The sequence below is a fragment of the Polistes fuscatus genome, unplaced genomic scaffold, assembly GCF_010416935.1.
Source record: "Polistes fuscatus isolate 324 unplaced genomic scaffold, CU_Pfus_HIC Scaffold19, whole genome shotgun sequence".
Classification (NCBI taxonomy): Eukaryota; Metazoa; Arthropoda; class Insecta; order Hymenoptera; family Vespidae; genus Polistes; species Polistes fuscatus.
Genome location: NW_025113095.1, coordinates 1622741 through 1638138, shown reverse-complemented (window position 1 = coordinate 1638138; position 15398 = coordinate 1622741). Strand labels below are relative to the sequence as shown.

General features: G+C 34.4%; 1 protein-coding gene across 1 annotated transcript; it reads left to right on the top strand.

The window, feature by feature from the left end:
• Positions 1-5746: 5746 nt before the first annotated feature.
• Positions 5747-14968, top strand: LOC122515825. Its single transcript, XM_043633323.1, has 2 exons — positions 5747-8261; positions 14579-14968. Exons 1-2 carry the CDS (start codon positions 7457-7459, stop codon positions 14677-14679), a joined length of 906 nt encoding a protein of 301 aa, XP_043489258.1. The 5' UTR covers positions 5747-7456; the 3' UTR covers positions 14680-14968.
• The last annotated feature ends 430 nt before the right edge of the window (positions 14969-15398 follow it).

Sequence of the window (15398 nt, the reverse complement as noted above, 5' to 3'; positions counted from 1 at the left end):
ACCCCATAAGAAACGTTTTATATTATTATATAATACTGTTTCGAGGTAGTGCAGTGTAGAGTGATTCTAACGGTGACAAAAGATGGATATTTCTTAAAAACCTCGGACGACTCTTTCACTAAATGGCTGTTCTAATTAAAGAACTGGGTTTTAAACCACCACTTAATTGCCAGAATCTATCCGGTCGCGAATTTTGTTTGTCTTCTTGCTCATTTATTGATAACAATATCGAAGTATCGATATATCGAGATAAATCACGATTGAAATACTAATCAAGATTGAAATACTAATCACGATTGAAAAACTAATCAAGATTGAAAAACTAATTACGAAGCAATGCATATAAAACAATTTTTATATGCTTTTTATTGGCACGAAATCGAGTAAATTAATGCTCGATTTCACCATTACTAACACGATTAAATACGTAAAGAAAAAAAAAATAAGTACAATAATTAATTGCAATGTTAATTAAGTGAATTGAAACCGATGAAACAAGAAGATCCTGGCCTAATCTAAATAAATCACATATATAAAAATCACATATATATTGGGAATCACTCGTGAGCAAAATCAAAGATTTTACTCACGGTCGCTTATGCTCGTTTCGGACAAAACACATCTACGAATACAACCAGGAACCCGTGCCGATATTGGACCTTTCATCCTCGGCATGATTGGGTCACTGGAGGAACTTTAAATTTGTTCACTCACTCATTACCAATTGTTACCATAAAAATAAAATAAAAAATGAAACTGAACAATTGGCAGTAGAAGTTCTGCGATGGCTCCAAAACACTCGTCCCCCTCGCTGTTGGTTGAACGATGTCGTGAAGTTGATTTAAATTGGATGAATCGATGAATTGTTGAATCGATGAATTGTTGAATTGATGTATTGTTGAATCGATGAATTGTTGAATCGATGAATTGTTGAATTGATGTATTGTTGAATCGATGAATTGTTGAATCGATGAATTGTTGTATCGATGTATCGTTGAATCGATGTATCGTTGAATCGTTGAATCGTTGATTTGATGAGTATTCTGTAATTAAAAATAAAAAATAAAATTAATTATGTTTCATATCATTCAAAAGATTTTTCATGAATGAAAAACATGAATAAAAGCAATCACGATTTAAAAAATGAATGTGTGAGAAGTAATAATTAAGATTAGAAAATAATACTAACCGTTGATTTATCCAGACGAAGCCCCAGATTCGTTGATAAAGATGATCCAGAAGAAATAAAGATGTAAAGTTGATTTAAATTGGATGAATCGATGTATCGTTGATTTGATGAGTAATCTGTAATTAAAAATAAAAAATAAAATTAATTATCTTTCATATCATTCAATAGATTTTTCATGAATGAAAGACATGAATAAAAACAATCATGATTTAAAAAATGAATGTGTGAGAAGTAATAATTAAGATTAGAAAATAATACTAACCGTTGATTTATCCAGACGAAGCCCCAGATTCGTTGATAAAGATGATCCAGAAGAAATAAAGATGTTAATTCACACTTTCGACCATGACAATATTTTAATCGAAACGCAAATCCTCTTCTACCGAATTGGTCGAAAGTGTGTTAATGATTCTAATCGCGTACCGAGCAAAATGTTTTTTAACAAGAATATTTCAACAAATTCTTGCATTGATTTTAAATAACGATTGAATTACTTTTAAAGCAATCTATACGATTGCATACAAAAAATGCAACATTTTTCGAAACAAAGTGACTCTAAGATTGCATTGCCCGCAATCGCAACTGAAGCTCTGAAAATCAAAGTTTAGTTAAAGCAAGTCGTAGCGTACTTCTGTTTATTTATTATGTTACTAATAAAAAATATATTAATCGTTTTATAATTCAATTATTTAAATTACGTATTCCAAAAATTCTAGAATCGTGCTACTATTTTTATATGCTTTAATTATTAATAAAAAAAAATTATTCAAAAGATGCAACCACAAACTTGTAAACTACAAAAAAAAAATAAGATAAAATACAAACGAACAAATATCGCGTTGCATTCTATCTTTCAAAGTATAAATTTAATCGCGATAGGGTTATTTTTACAGAAGTATGCTAATTGCGTTAATACCTATAGGAAAAAATAGATATAGCATTAATGTAAAACTAAACAAGGTACAATATAAATAAATAATCATTTGAACAATTAATTAGAATCTCGATTGTACGTGTCTTGAATTATTTATATGAATTTAATACCATAAGAAATAAAATGAATTTATATTAATAAAATTTAAACAACAATTGCAACGCGTAATTAAATAATTAATTCAATAAATCATTTCATTTACATTACTATTAATTAACGAAACGAGAAGTTAAAATTTTCTAATGCACCGAACGTCAGCCATTGGCCCGACAGTGCTTACGTTGTACCATACAAATTCTATGGACACCGTAAGCAATATCGGTTACCGGATCTCACCACTGGGAGGTTGCTGCGTCGGAGATCCATTTGGAAATTGATACATTTTTAAAATTAAAGAAAAAAAATAAAGAAATATGCTTGCACGTCTGTACACAGTTGTGTATACTACCATTGATTAGAATGATTTCCATGGTGGAACGATGGTGAACGTCTTTCTGAGAAAATGGAAACAATGGGATGATTGCATACGCGTTTCTGAAACTATAAAAAGAATGAGAGATTATGGTAAAAATCTGTGTGAAACCATAGAAAAATATAAGATCATATAATTCTAATTAAAAATCTTCTTACCTTACTTCCATACATTCACGTCATCGATAATGATTGCAATTACCTGTAAATCAAATGAGATTTGATTAGATATCAAATCCTGTAATAAAAAGTTATTTAATTACGCAAGATTAAACTCTTACCGAGCAACGAATACGTTTCGACTTGTCTCTAAGACGTTCTAAATGAGACTAATGTATGTATGAGTCACCTTTTCCCCACCGCTCCCCCAAATGTTTTTCTATGTGTACTTCACGAAGGACTAGTATTCCTGGAATTCGATGAACGTTATAAGCATAGTCGACGTTTATTTCGTTTGACTTTGACCTTCCCCTTTTGTCTATCTCTCACTCTATACGTATATATATATATATGTATCTATTCAACCGTACGGATTATTACTATGTGTAAACATAAAAAGTAAATACGCTTGTTATAAAATAAACTTTTAGAAATAAAAGAACAAAATAAATGTTTTGAAAGCTACTTTTTTTATTGATCTATGTTTTCTTTTTTTAAAGTTAGATTTTTATAGATAGAGTGTATCTCAAATTTGAATAAGCCTAATTGCAATATATATACATATTACAGATTGCAGGATACCCCAGTTTTCTTCTTAATGAATTTTTGATTACAATTATTTTATTCTAACGTTTTTTTACCAGTAACAATTTTTTAAATAAAAGCATATTTGTTTAAACAGTTTAACACAGTGATTAAATAATGAAATGTAGAATTAAAATGACTTTATTTTCACATTTAATTATGCCTATGTAACTTTAAAAAAAAGAGTACTTTTGTTAAGATAATTATACAATTAATATAACAACAATCAATATAAAATTCTTCTTTTAATTCTGTAAAAATAAAATTGTATATAAGTAATAAATAAATTCAACTTAAATGTATATGTATATGTATGCATATGTGTATAGAATGTCTATACTATGTGTGTGTGTGTAGTTGCATAGGCATATATGTATATCTAATATAGTACAGAATACAATCGATGGTGATTAATTAATAAAAAGATTATTAATAAAAAATCATTAAGAAGCAAAATAGGTATCGATATTTCGAACATAAAAGTTAAAAATTAGAAAAAATCTTATTACCTTATAACCTTCAAAAAGATGCCAGATTGTCGATTTTTTTCGGCGAATATTTTTTAAATCCGATGATATTTCCACCTATAAATAATGCATATTAGAAAACACGTTATAAATAATAATTTGATTCATAGGAAAAGGGTGTCGGTTAAAAATATTTGTTAATTACCTGTAATTATGAGGGTGACGATTCCTATCAATTTATGCGTTCAAACATAGCCTCTCCATCTTTCTATCTACGAAATATTGAATATCGATTAATGATCTTTATTCCATCGGATTATATTTAATTATTACAATATATTTTCTTTTCTGTTTGAATCGATCGATTATTATAATTTAAAAGTGAAAATGGATTAGAAAAGAATAAAAACTTACAATTTTCCGACTTCATCGATGTACAATCCGTCCCGTTGAATTTCCCACAGAGTAATAACCGCCAAATGAGTAACGACGATCGTGATTGGTCAAATTTCGGGTAATTTAATAATTAGCCAATTATGTGCGATCTATTTTTATAGTAACAGTATATAAGAATTAAAAATATTAAAAATATATTGAAATAATATTAATATGTCGTAAATATTGATGTAATTAATAAATATTATCGAATAGAATGATAAAAAGAATAAATTACCTTATTTTGCTTACAAAATTAATTTATTATTTTATATCAGTAAATCGATATAATTTATGGACCAATCAAGTCATAGATTTATTTCCGCATCGCAATTGGCTAATCAGGTCAAAAAGTAAAGACGTATTTTAAAACGTATTTTAAAACGTATTTTAATTAGTGTCCTTCGAAGTTTGATGTGATACTTTTACGTAGAGAGAAAGCGGTAACGAATTAAAACTATATAAAAGATAAATACATATATATATAGGTAAGAATATACATATATATGAGTTCATAATATTTAATAGAATAATAGGACGGATGCATTCTATCATCTCTTAATGAATGAGTCTCTTACTTGTATTAGCTTTTCCTGTTTGAGAAGTAACCTAATTAAAAAGTGAAATTTTTAATAATTTCTAATCAATTTTCATCATGAATAGGTGGATCAAGATAAAATCAAGTCAAAGAAATCAATGCGAGTTCCAAATCTGAAAACGTGTAGAAGCAAGCACGCGAGCATCCTCAAGGAGAGTAAAAGAGGCCAAAGAAAAGAGATAAAAAGAAAGGACTAGTTTGTTCTATCTTTCTTGCTCACTCTTTTACATACCCCCCGCAGTCGAAGATCTTCCAAATACGTAAGTCATTTCGTGCTTGTTTGCGTACAAGAAAAAGGAGAAGAAGAAGAAGGAAAGGGAGAAAAAGAGAAGAAGTGACGAGAGAATACGGTATATCTCAGTGAGTATATAGATAAGAAAAAGAAAGAGGGAGAGAGAGTAAGGATGATAGAGAAAAAGAATAGGTAAGATCAATCCTTTGAACGAAGAGAGAGAAACTGTGTTCGAGTATTCTCGATCGTGTTCGTTGCGAAGAGTAAAGGTATATGTATATGGTTGGTAGACTGAGTAGGAGAGGGAAAAGTTCGATATATATAACTGTACAGAGACACGTATTCAGAGACATGAATGTATATGTGTATTTATCGAGTTTGCTTCAAAGATCGCTCGTCGTTGCGCTCGTCTCGAATATACAACAGGGCGCGAGACTTTCAAACGACGGTTATTTCGCGTCCCTCCTTTCGGTGTTCCTTTCGTGAGAGAGAGAGAGAGAATGTATGTTGCGCGGAGTAATACATAGCAGAGAAAGGGAAGGAGTAGGGTAGAGTGGGGAGTACCACGGGCATATTGATAGTGGGGGTCGCTACGGTGACGGGAATGGCCGAGACAACGACGGAAATGGCCGAGGTCGTCGCGACGAAGACCTCGCACAGTTGCAGCAAGAGGAACCACAGTTAGTCGCTAGAAGGCGCTTCACACGCGTTTAACGCGTTTTCGCGCATCTCCGTTATACATTTTTTTGTAACAAGAGCATTAGACAACGAATCGCATCAATCGTTCGCTTGTATTCCGCTTACAACTGTTTTCTCTCGTTTCAGATAGAAAGAAAATATTATAATAAACGCAAGCCTTTCGGTGTTTTTATAATTACTATCCTATCGTCGTCATCATTGTCGTTATCGTTTCTCGCAATTTTCATCGGGAGATCAAACATAACGGTTAATTGTGATAGTCGATCGTCGTTGTTTATCAATCAAACTTTGACGGAAATTTATTGACAAATTAATAAGAGCATTGGAGAGTTATTCGACGAAGCCTACGGGCCGTGTGCAATTTATATATACACAAATACATATATATATATACGAAGCGAAATCTCATATTCGAAAAAGGATTAAGGATAATTATTATTCTTTTGTTTGAATATCTCGCAAGTGTTTTCTCGTCGTCGCGTGTGTCATCGTCACCGAATACGAATAACACAAAAAGCGCGCGACGAGCAGGTTCGAAATTCGCACGCGCGCTTCAACGCGTTCCAGTCTTCGTCGTCATTCCTCCTCCTCCTCCTTCTCTTCCTCCTCCTTCTTCTATCTTCTCCTCATTCTCCTCCCACCGTCGTCGTCGTGGTCGTCGTCGTCTCGCGCGCGCAAGTGCGTACAACGTTGCCGGATCAAACTTCTTGCGGGCCTTGTGACGAGGAGAATCCTAACGTGAGAAGAAAAATGTTACGAGGAAAGTGTGAGAGAGAGAAAGAAAAGTAGAAATAATACGGAGAGTGAGAGAGAGAAAGTGAGATTGTCATAGGAATATCAACATTTTCGCAAAAGAAAAGGAAAGAAGGAGAAAATATATAATAAAAAAAGAGAAAAAGAGAAAAGCCGAAGGCTTCGTCCTCGTTCGTGAACGTTCGAAGTTTGTTTTCAGCCTTCCGTCTCTTGCGCTTGCAGTGTTGTCAGATTGTCGAGCAGCGTTCGAACGTTGCGCCGTGTCCCGCCGCGTACTGCCTCCCCCTCTGCTTCTCTCTTAGACTCTTGGAGCATTTTCGTTTCGATAAACTCATGTGCTGGGAAAAACAGGATCGTGGAGAATAATCCGATTGGAATATAATCGTTCGAAGTGAAAGGTATCGGAGTCGTATTACTGCATACATAACATCGTGTGTTCTCAGTTAACTTCTCGCTGATCTCTGATCTCAAGAGAGAGAGAGAGAGAAAGAAAGAGAAAGAGTTAGTTAAAGAACAGCAGCGCAGAGTGGTAGTAAGAGGAACGTGCGGCCATTATTCGAAATTCGGTGGATCGCGCGGCGTTGCCGGGTTGTTGTTCGGCGCGAGTATTTCAACGCTTCGAGACACGACGATTCTGAGAAGGATAATCATCTCTGTTGGGCGGTGGTGCGAGTGGGAAAGAAAGAGTTGAACGGTAACGAGTGAACGAAGAAGAAAAGACGGCTTTTATGCCGGGCAAAAGAAATTTTCATTACGTCGATATTACGACGCGGATTGTTCGAACGTCGTGTCGGCGGGCGGCGGAGGGACAGTGATTTTTTTTAAGTGAACGCTTGAAAAAAAAAGTATTAGAATATATTGGAGAAAAAAAATAAGGAAAAAGAAAGAGAGAGAGCGACGTTGGCGCGCTCTGGAAGGAGTAACAACGAAAAATATGAGCGCAAGAGTGTTGAATCCGGCGATGATGACGGAAATGAGTCGGAACTTAGGGGGAGGGCGAACGGTGCCGAGCACAGCAGCTCTCGCGCGCGTTAGAAGGGATCTGTTTGGTCCTGTTGACCATGCCGCTGCTCGTGCCTTGGCCGAACGCGAGTTACGCGCTCAATCCTTGCTGGACACCGAAAGATGGGGATTCGACTTTCACTTGGAAATGCCTAAATCTAATTCCAGATACGAGTGGGAGGTTGTTACGTCGAAGGATATCATACCGGAGCCTTATGCGCTTCGCAGTATGCCATACTTGAGGAAACACGCGCCTTCGACGCCAAGAAAATGTGAAGATAATAACGTTGTTGTACAACAGCAGCAAACTACGACTCTTCTTCCTACGCCTCCCCAACGAACGTTGAATGGAACGACCAATGTGAAAGCGGTGGCAACAGGAACAACACCAGCAGCCACCACTGCTACCGCGGTCGTTGTCGTTGCAGCTTCGACTACGACGATAGCAACAGCACCTATTATTACCAATGGAAAATCGAAGAAAACTACGATTACTCAGCGGCCAGAAGAAGATGTTGAAACTACCGAAGAAGTTGTCGATGAAAATACCAAGTCCGAAAGGACACCACCCCAACGAGAACGATCCAGAGTACCGGAAATTGGCGAAATTACGCCGAACGAGACCTCCTCCGATGATCATACCACTTATGAGAGTGCCAGGAAAAAGAAATATTCCACTATCGAACCTTCCACGCCTGTCTTGCCGATGAGCACGAGAAAAATCACCACCATCACGCGTAAGTTTATTCCTTTTTATCATATTTATTTGTCTATATGTATCAAATCTTTCTGGCTTCAAATATTGCGCGCCATTCTGACATATAACCCTTTGCTTACGTTATTTTATTTTGACACGTGCATATCGAAATAAAGTCAAGAATAAATACTCGATTTATCTAATTGATATCGTACAATTGACGAGATATCCGTCGGATGTAAACACAACGAATTCGTAATTAATAAAAAAACATGGTTTGTTTTTGTGTACTTCGTTTCGTATACCACGTGGAGTTAGAAAAAAATAACACGTGACTCCTATCGAGCAATAAAGAAATCCATTAAATGAGAAAGAAAGAGAGATATAAACGAGAAAACAAAATTTCAATCGATTAGGTTCGTTGCATTTGACTGTATCGAATCGGCGACGTGTCATTCATGTTATGATATTAAATAAACTTATACATGTATTAATTTGAGTTTTGAAAATATTTGGTTGCTTTCGGTTGTCGTAAATGATCGAGTTTTTATCTTAAATTAGATTATAATACGCTAAAAAAATGAATTCTTTCGTTTGCTTAAAAAAAGTGTTGTCGAGATACCCATAAATCTAAGTTTTTTTGCTTTTCCCAATTGCTTCGAGTGGTCAAGGGCTTTCGAATGGCTAACGTTTAACTCTCCAGCAAGAAATAAGCGCTTATTTTTTTCTTCCGAAGAAAGAGATAGAGAGAAAAATGTCTTTAACTCGGATAGTAGCGTAATCGTGTGTGTTTCGTTTAGAGATCTTTCTTGATTATATAAATGCCGATTGCGTAACCTCGATCAGTGCTGGAAAACGTTTGTTTTAAAGGCTTATACGAGCGTAGAATAAAACGTTTCTATCTCTCTTTTATCTATCCATCTATTTATATCTATCTATTCATTCATCTATCGAAACAATGAAAGGAAGAGAAAAAGAAATGCCTCGATTGGAGTTATAAAAATGAAAGAAAGAAAATACAAGAATATAAAAGAAAGAAAAAGATATAAATATATGTGTGTAAAATGAACGTTTAACGAACAAACCTCCAATTTTCGCGCCTCTAATCTCTTTGAAATGACGCGCGTATCTTTGACGATTAAAAGCAAGGTTCAAAGGCGAAACAGTAGTGTTTATATCGTTGCATATTTCGCGCATATATTTGCAGTACTTCTCTATCGTTTACGTACCATTTTATTTATTTAAAAATTGCATTTTCTTTCCTTCATTATATTTTCTATGAAATATTATTCATCTTATTTCCTAGAATCGCAGAATTTCGTTTAGAATCGATGGGAGTTGACGATTAACGAATCACGCGCCATTTTTTCGGTGGTCAGCCATATTCTTTACTTTCGTCAATCGTTTGTTTAGCGAGATAAATGTTCTGCCGATGTCACGCCATTTTATTTCAAGGGTCAACCATTTGTTTTTTTCTCTTATAAAATAAATATTTTTTGTTCGATAATTTTCGTCTAGAAAGAGATAACAATAAAACGTTGCAGCCTAGGTCAATCTAATCCAGTGATCGGCAAGGTCATCTCAATTTACGTAATTACGCAAGTCAGAGTCCGTAATAATAAGAAATTGCATTTGCTTTTTTCTTTTTGTCATTAATTTTTGTTCACGTATATATATATATATATATATATATTGCAAGATATAGACGTAGCTTATACATTTTTATTTTTTTATATTTTTTTTTGCGTTATGCATTTACCTGTATTTGTTATATTATACATTACGCGTCGAGAGTATTCGTAATATTTCTATTGTTGCTTTTCAATCATAATTTAGGACGAGGATAAACGGATTAAATGAAAAAAAAAAGGAAAGAAATAAACTTTTTCTTCACCGACGGAAAAGTTTAGTTAACGATTATGACCGTGCCTCCTATATATCTGCATCGCGGTGTATCGGTGGCCGAATGCGATAAAGTTAAAAATAGATATCGGTTCAATACTTTTTTTGTTGTTTTTATTTCTTTTTTTTCACGGATAAGCGCAGTGAGCATCATCGTTCGAGAACAAGAGAAAGAAAGAGAGTACATACAGTGAATATCATTTAAAATCGTACGTCTGTTAATAAAATATAGTAAATATAGTAAAAATAATGTATATAAAAATCGTACGTGTTTATTAGTATAATTGTAAAGACAAGAGGAATATTTGTTTTTTTTCGTGTTTAACAGTTGATCATCGTTTTATACTTCGTTAGCTCTTTTATTCCTTTTCTTCTTCTATTTGTCATACTCGCGAAACAATTCAACTTATTATTAGAGGAATTAAATTCTAATCTAATCTAGATCTATATCTATTTATCCGTTGAGATCTATCTAATCGTAGCATTTAAAATCTTCTCGTTGTAATACGACTTTGATATACTGAAAAATCAAGATTATATTTCTTATCTTTCGCGAAGAATAGAAAAATCTTTTCTGTTGGTCTTTTTTTGTTTTTAAATTTCCCGCGTTATCTTTCACGTTCCTTCGTTGTTACTTTCGAGATGGTCATTTACTCGTCCTCGCGTTGATAACATCGATAACGCGTTGCAACTGGTTATCTAGCTCGTTGAAGGATAGATTTTTTTGTAGAAAATAAAAAAATAAATAAAAAGAAACGAAGATGAAAAATAATAGCGTAAGGGGTATTTAAACGCACGTGCAAACCTCGCACGTGGTTTCAAGGTTGACAAATATTGCCGGGAAGTCTGGTGACGCGCTAACTATTGTTGAGAATTACTCATTCGATCTAATTTTTCTTTTGCATTTCAATTTTATTTGCATGTTTAATTAGGAATAATCGTTCGACGCCTCGCGTATTATTTATTTTTTATTTTTGTTGTTGTTGTGTTGTTGTCGTTGAGAGGACAGCCATTTCATTCCTTTTCGAGTTGCATCTCGTGATCTAATTCTCTTTCGTTCATTTCTCTATTTATTGTTCGTTCGTGCAAGCCACCCACGCGACGTGACTATTTCTGGATATGACTCTTCGTCGTCATTCTCCGTCGTCGTTGTCGTTGTTCGATGCACGCGATGACAACGAAAATTCTCTCCTCTGTGTTTATATTTTTGTGTTGCACCGCGGGATGCCGGTGCCATTTTTGTCTGGGCGTCAACGAAATGCAGGGGTAGAAATACTTCGTACGAAACGTGTCATTCTATATATTTCAAAAAATAAGAAGAAGAAAGAGAGAAAAGCAACATTTTATCGAACTTTTATAGAATAACCACACTGTCTACGTGATTATTCGAACATTCCCACGAATTTCGAGCAAATAAATTATCATTCGAGTATGCAAAGAAAAGAAAAAACAAAAGATACATAAATCGGTCGGTAATGAATCTAAATAATAATAAAGAGAAATAATAAATTTTCTGTGAATAATTATATAAAGACACGGTAGATATTAATCGATTAGATTGCGTTGTAACGAATCCGTTCACGGTAGAACGAACGCATAGGTTACTAACGTACTTTGCTTTTTCTCTTTTACACACGTGTACACCCCCATACAAATAAAAATACATCCATACACAGTGGGGTCTCGAACGATTTTCGTAACGTACTTTATTAATGAGCCGAGCGGTCAGCTGTAGAGGAGCGACCCATATGGGGTTGTCGAGCCACCCCCGTAACTTACCATAACCTCTCCACTTCCCCTCCTTTTCTATCGAACGTACTCTGTCTTTTCTACACCTTTTGTTCTCGAAACGATGGGCGGGTGCAGCCGTCCATTGCATTACCTTTCTCTTTCGAATGCATAGCTGTGTAAGTAAGCGAATAAACATATTTGTATATGTGTGCGTGTATGTGTTTGCAGTCTGTATGGGGGTATCAGCTGTGCTCACAATCGTGACGCAGAGCCTAGGGGGTGAACATGCCACGATCCCCACAAGACTCGTCATCGTCCTCGGCATTTTAAATCAAGATCGTCAACGATGCACTCGGCTCCCCTCTTCCCCACTTCTTTCTCCTCATCCTTCTTCTTCCTTCTCTCTTTTTTTTTTTTTTTTTTTTATACCCGCATATGCTCACTCGAAACGTTGCGATTTCGAATTGGCAAATATGAATCAGATTCACCGGGTGCCGATGATGAAGATTATTCTTATTATTATTATCGTACGATTAGATGCACTCCCCTGAATCGATAATCGATTCGAGATTAGAAACTTCAACGTTAGTTTCAACGATTTTCATCGTTAAAACGACGCTGTTTCAAAGTATTTGATTCGTTAAATTATACAACGTGTTCGTTATTAATCATTGCTATATGCTAATTATTTTAATTTGTTTTATTTGGTTTTTTTTTCTATTTATTGCAATAAATGTTGTCTTGGTAGGAAGGATCGAGGACTTCACAATAACGTAATTCGTGCATGTATCCTGTTTACTTGACGTCCGGTGAACGTACCACATATATATAATCTATATAATGAACGTGGAAGAAGAGAAGAGATAGGAAAATATCGTTGCAATAATGTTGGGTGGAGAGGAGGGAGAAGGAGGAAATGAAAACTAGTAATAGAAGTTCGATAGCCTTTCTAGAATCGATTTATCTCCGAGATGATCATCTTTAAGTTCCTCGTTTCTTTCCATTTTTCTTTTTTCTTTTCTTTTTTTTCTTTATCTTGAAATTATGTTCTTCCAGTTGCGGTAATTTCTTGATAACCGCTGTTTTCTCCTTTATCAATTTTTAGTCATCAAAAATGTCCAAGCGTCATACTTGCATTATATTTTGTGTGTGCATTATATTTTTATGTTAATTTAAATAAAATCAATTTAATTACAACACCATATTGAAATTATATATGCAATACAAAAAGTAATGATAAAATGAATGATAAAAAGTGTTCTATCTACAAGAAAGAAAAAAAAAAAATCAACGCGTGTTCGATAACAATGATCGTTTTGCGAATAAAATAAAAATTCTATTTCTTTTTTTTTTTTTTGTTCGATTGAGAAGAGAAAATCGACATACGAACGGCACGCGTGCATAGAGAGGGGTTTCGAGAAGGGTGTGAACACCCTGTACAACCCTGTGGGAACTTGAAAGGGTGGTAAAACGGGAACGACGACTGCCATTGACGTTCCTACCGGAGCCATAATTCTTGTCACGTGTCAGGAACAAAACTAAACGCAAAATGCACGATACCTTTCACACACACACACGCGCGCGTGCATCCATGGGGTCGCGTTGGTTCTCATCTAGCACACGTAGAAACAGATGCATCGATTTTTCCTGCGAAAATTTGGCCAAATGTTGTTTAGAAGAATAATAGAACTCATCTTCCATCTTGGATGAGGGGGGAAAAGGGGAGAAAAGTTGGTGGAAGCTTTTACGAGTATAGTCTTTTTCTAGTTGCAATGAGCTAACTGCGTATGTTGCCATGACTCATTGCGGGAAATTTTTTCCTCTTCAACGATTCGTTCCATCGTCTTTCCTTGAGAAATAATTTACGATGGAAAATAATTCATTTCTATATGCGATTTCGTAACTATGGTACATTTTAAAATACAAATTTTACGTCGAAAATTTGTTTGCCTTTCGCTTTTATCTTCGAGTGCTTTTTTTTCCTTTTTTTTTTTTATTTGTTGCTGTTGCGTTGTTTCTTTTTTTTTTCTTTTTTAATCACGAAGATTAGTAGCAGCGTGCATTTAACATGGGAGACTAAGTTCATAGGCCGATATCGTGCACAAGGAGGTCAAGTTTGGAGGCTGCGTTTTAGCAATTAGAAAAGAGGGGGGAAAAGAAGATAAATAGAGAGAGAAAGAGAATACAAAAAAACGCTGTAACTCTTTGGAGATAACTGTGCGTCAGACGACAATGACGACGACATAGCGAGTTGTTCGTTACAACGTTATCGTCATAGTCCATATGGTACATTCCTATAACACATACACAGGATATATTCAACTTTGCTTTTTTATATTCCATCAGTGATTTCTCAACACATTTTAAAAGATCTCATTTCATTTCTAATTAATTGTATAATTAATTACCTCTCGCGACCGAGGAGAATAATTTAAACGCAAGAAGAAGAAACGAAATGGGATATTTGAAAAATTAATTACTCTTTTTTTTTCTGAACTTAGATAAATTTATGTATCTTTTTTTTTTTTTTTTGTTTTTTCTCAACTTAGATTGTAGAACTGCAGTCATAATTATATGTCTAACGAGTAATTGATTTATAATATCATCCCAATAAGAACCCTTGACCCATACCTTTTAGAAGATAAGAAAACAATTGTAAATGAATTGTAAACTAATGAATTATTTGTTTTTTTTTTTTTTTTTTTTTGATTTCTTTGATTACAGACTACATGAAGAGCCGTAAACGTCGCCTAAACGGTGGTACGAAGAGTGTAATAGAACCACCGGAAAAGGTTGCACGTAATGCAGGACAAATACGCAGCTAAAGAGCCTTCGGCATTCTCCTTCAGCCTCGGCCTGAAATTTTTCTTCTTCTCTGTTTCTTCGACTGGCCCAATCGCGTTGTCTACGTTAATTAAATCATATCGCAAAAACAAATCCATCCTACAAAATTTCAGGGAGTGAATTTTCATTTCTAAAATGAACAAAATATCGAAAGATAGAAGCACAATCAAATTAGATAAATAATAAAAAGAAAAAATAAGAAGATTAATAATTAAATATGTATGAAGAAGACAGCGAAGAGAGATAAGATCAAATGTTAACGACGAAAAATGAAGGAAAGGACAAGAACAACAAAATAAGCGTGAAGAAGACAAATTAGGCGAGGTCCTTAGGCTGTGCCATTCACCTAGATTTTATCGAAGCGCCACGAATCCACGTGTCAGCTAAATTGAGAAAAAAGAGACAGAGATAAATGAAAATAAAAAACCAATAATACATGCGAACGGCGAAAAGATTAGAATTACGATTCATTTTTTTTGTTTTTGTTTATACATATATATAAAAATATATATATATATAGAGAGAGAGAGAGAGCGAGCGTGAGAGAGAGAGAGAGAGAAAGATGCTTTTTCTTCTCTTAATATATAATTCTTTTTGTCTCCCTTTTTTTAAAAATAATCTTTTAAAATTTTATTTTCTACCCTATAATAAATATTAATTTCATTTTTGCGTTCGTGAGTATTCACACGATTCTGATATT

Excerpts from the sequence above, each read along its gene's own strand:
- LOC122515825 (XM_043633323.1), top strand. The coding sequence starts at position 7,457 with ATGAGCGCAAGAGTGTTGAATCCGGCGATGATGACGGAAATGAGTCGG. Across the intron at positions 8,262-14,578 it reads AAAAATCACCACCATCACGC|ACTACATGAAGAGCCGTAAA; the intron begins GTAAGTTTATTC and ends CTTTGATTACAG.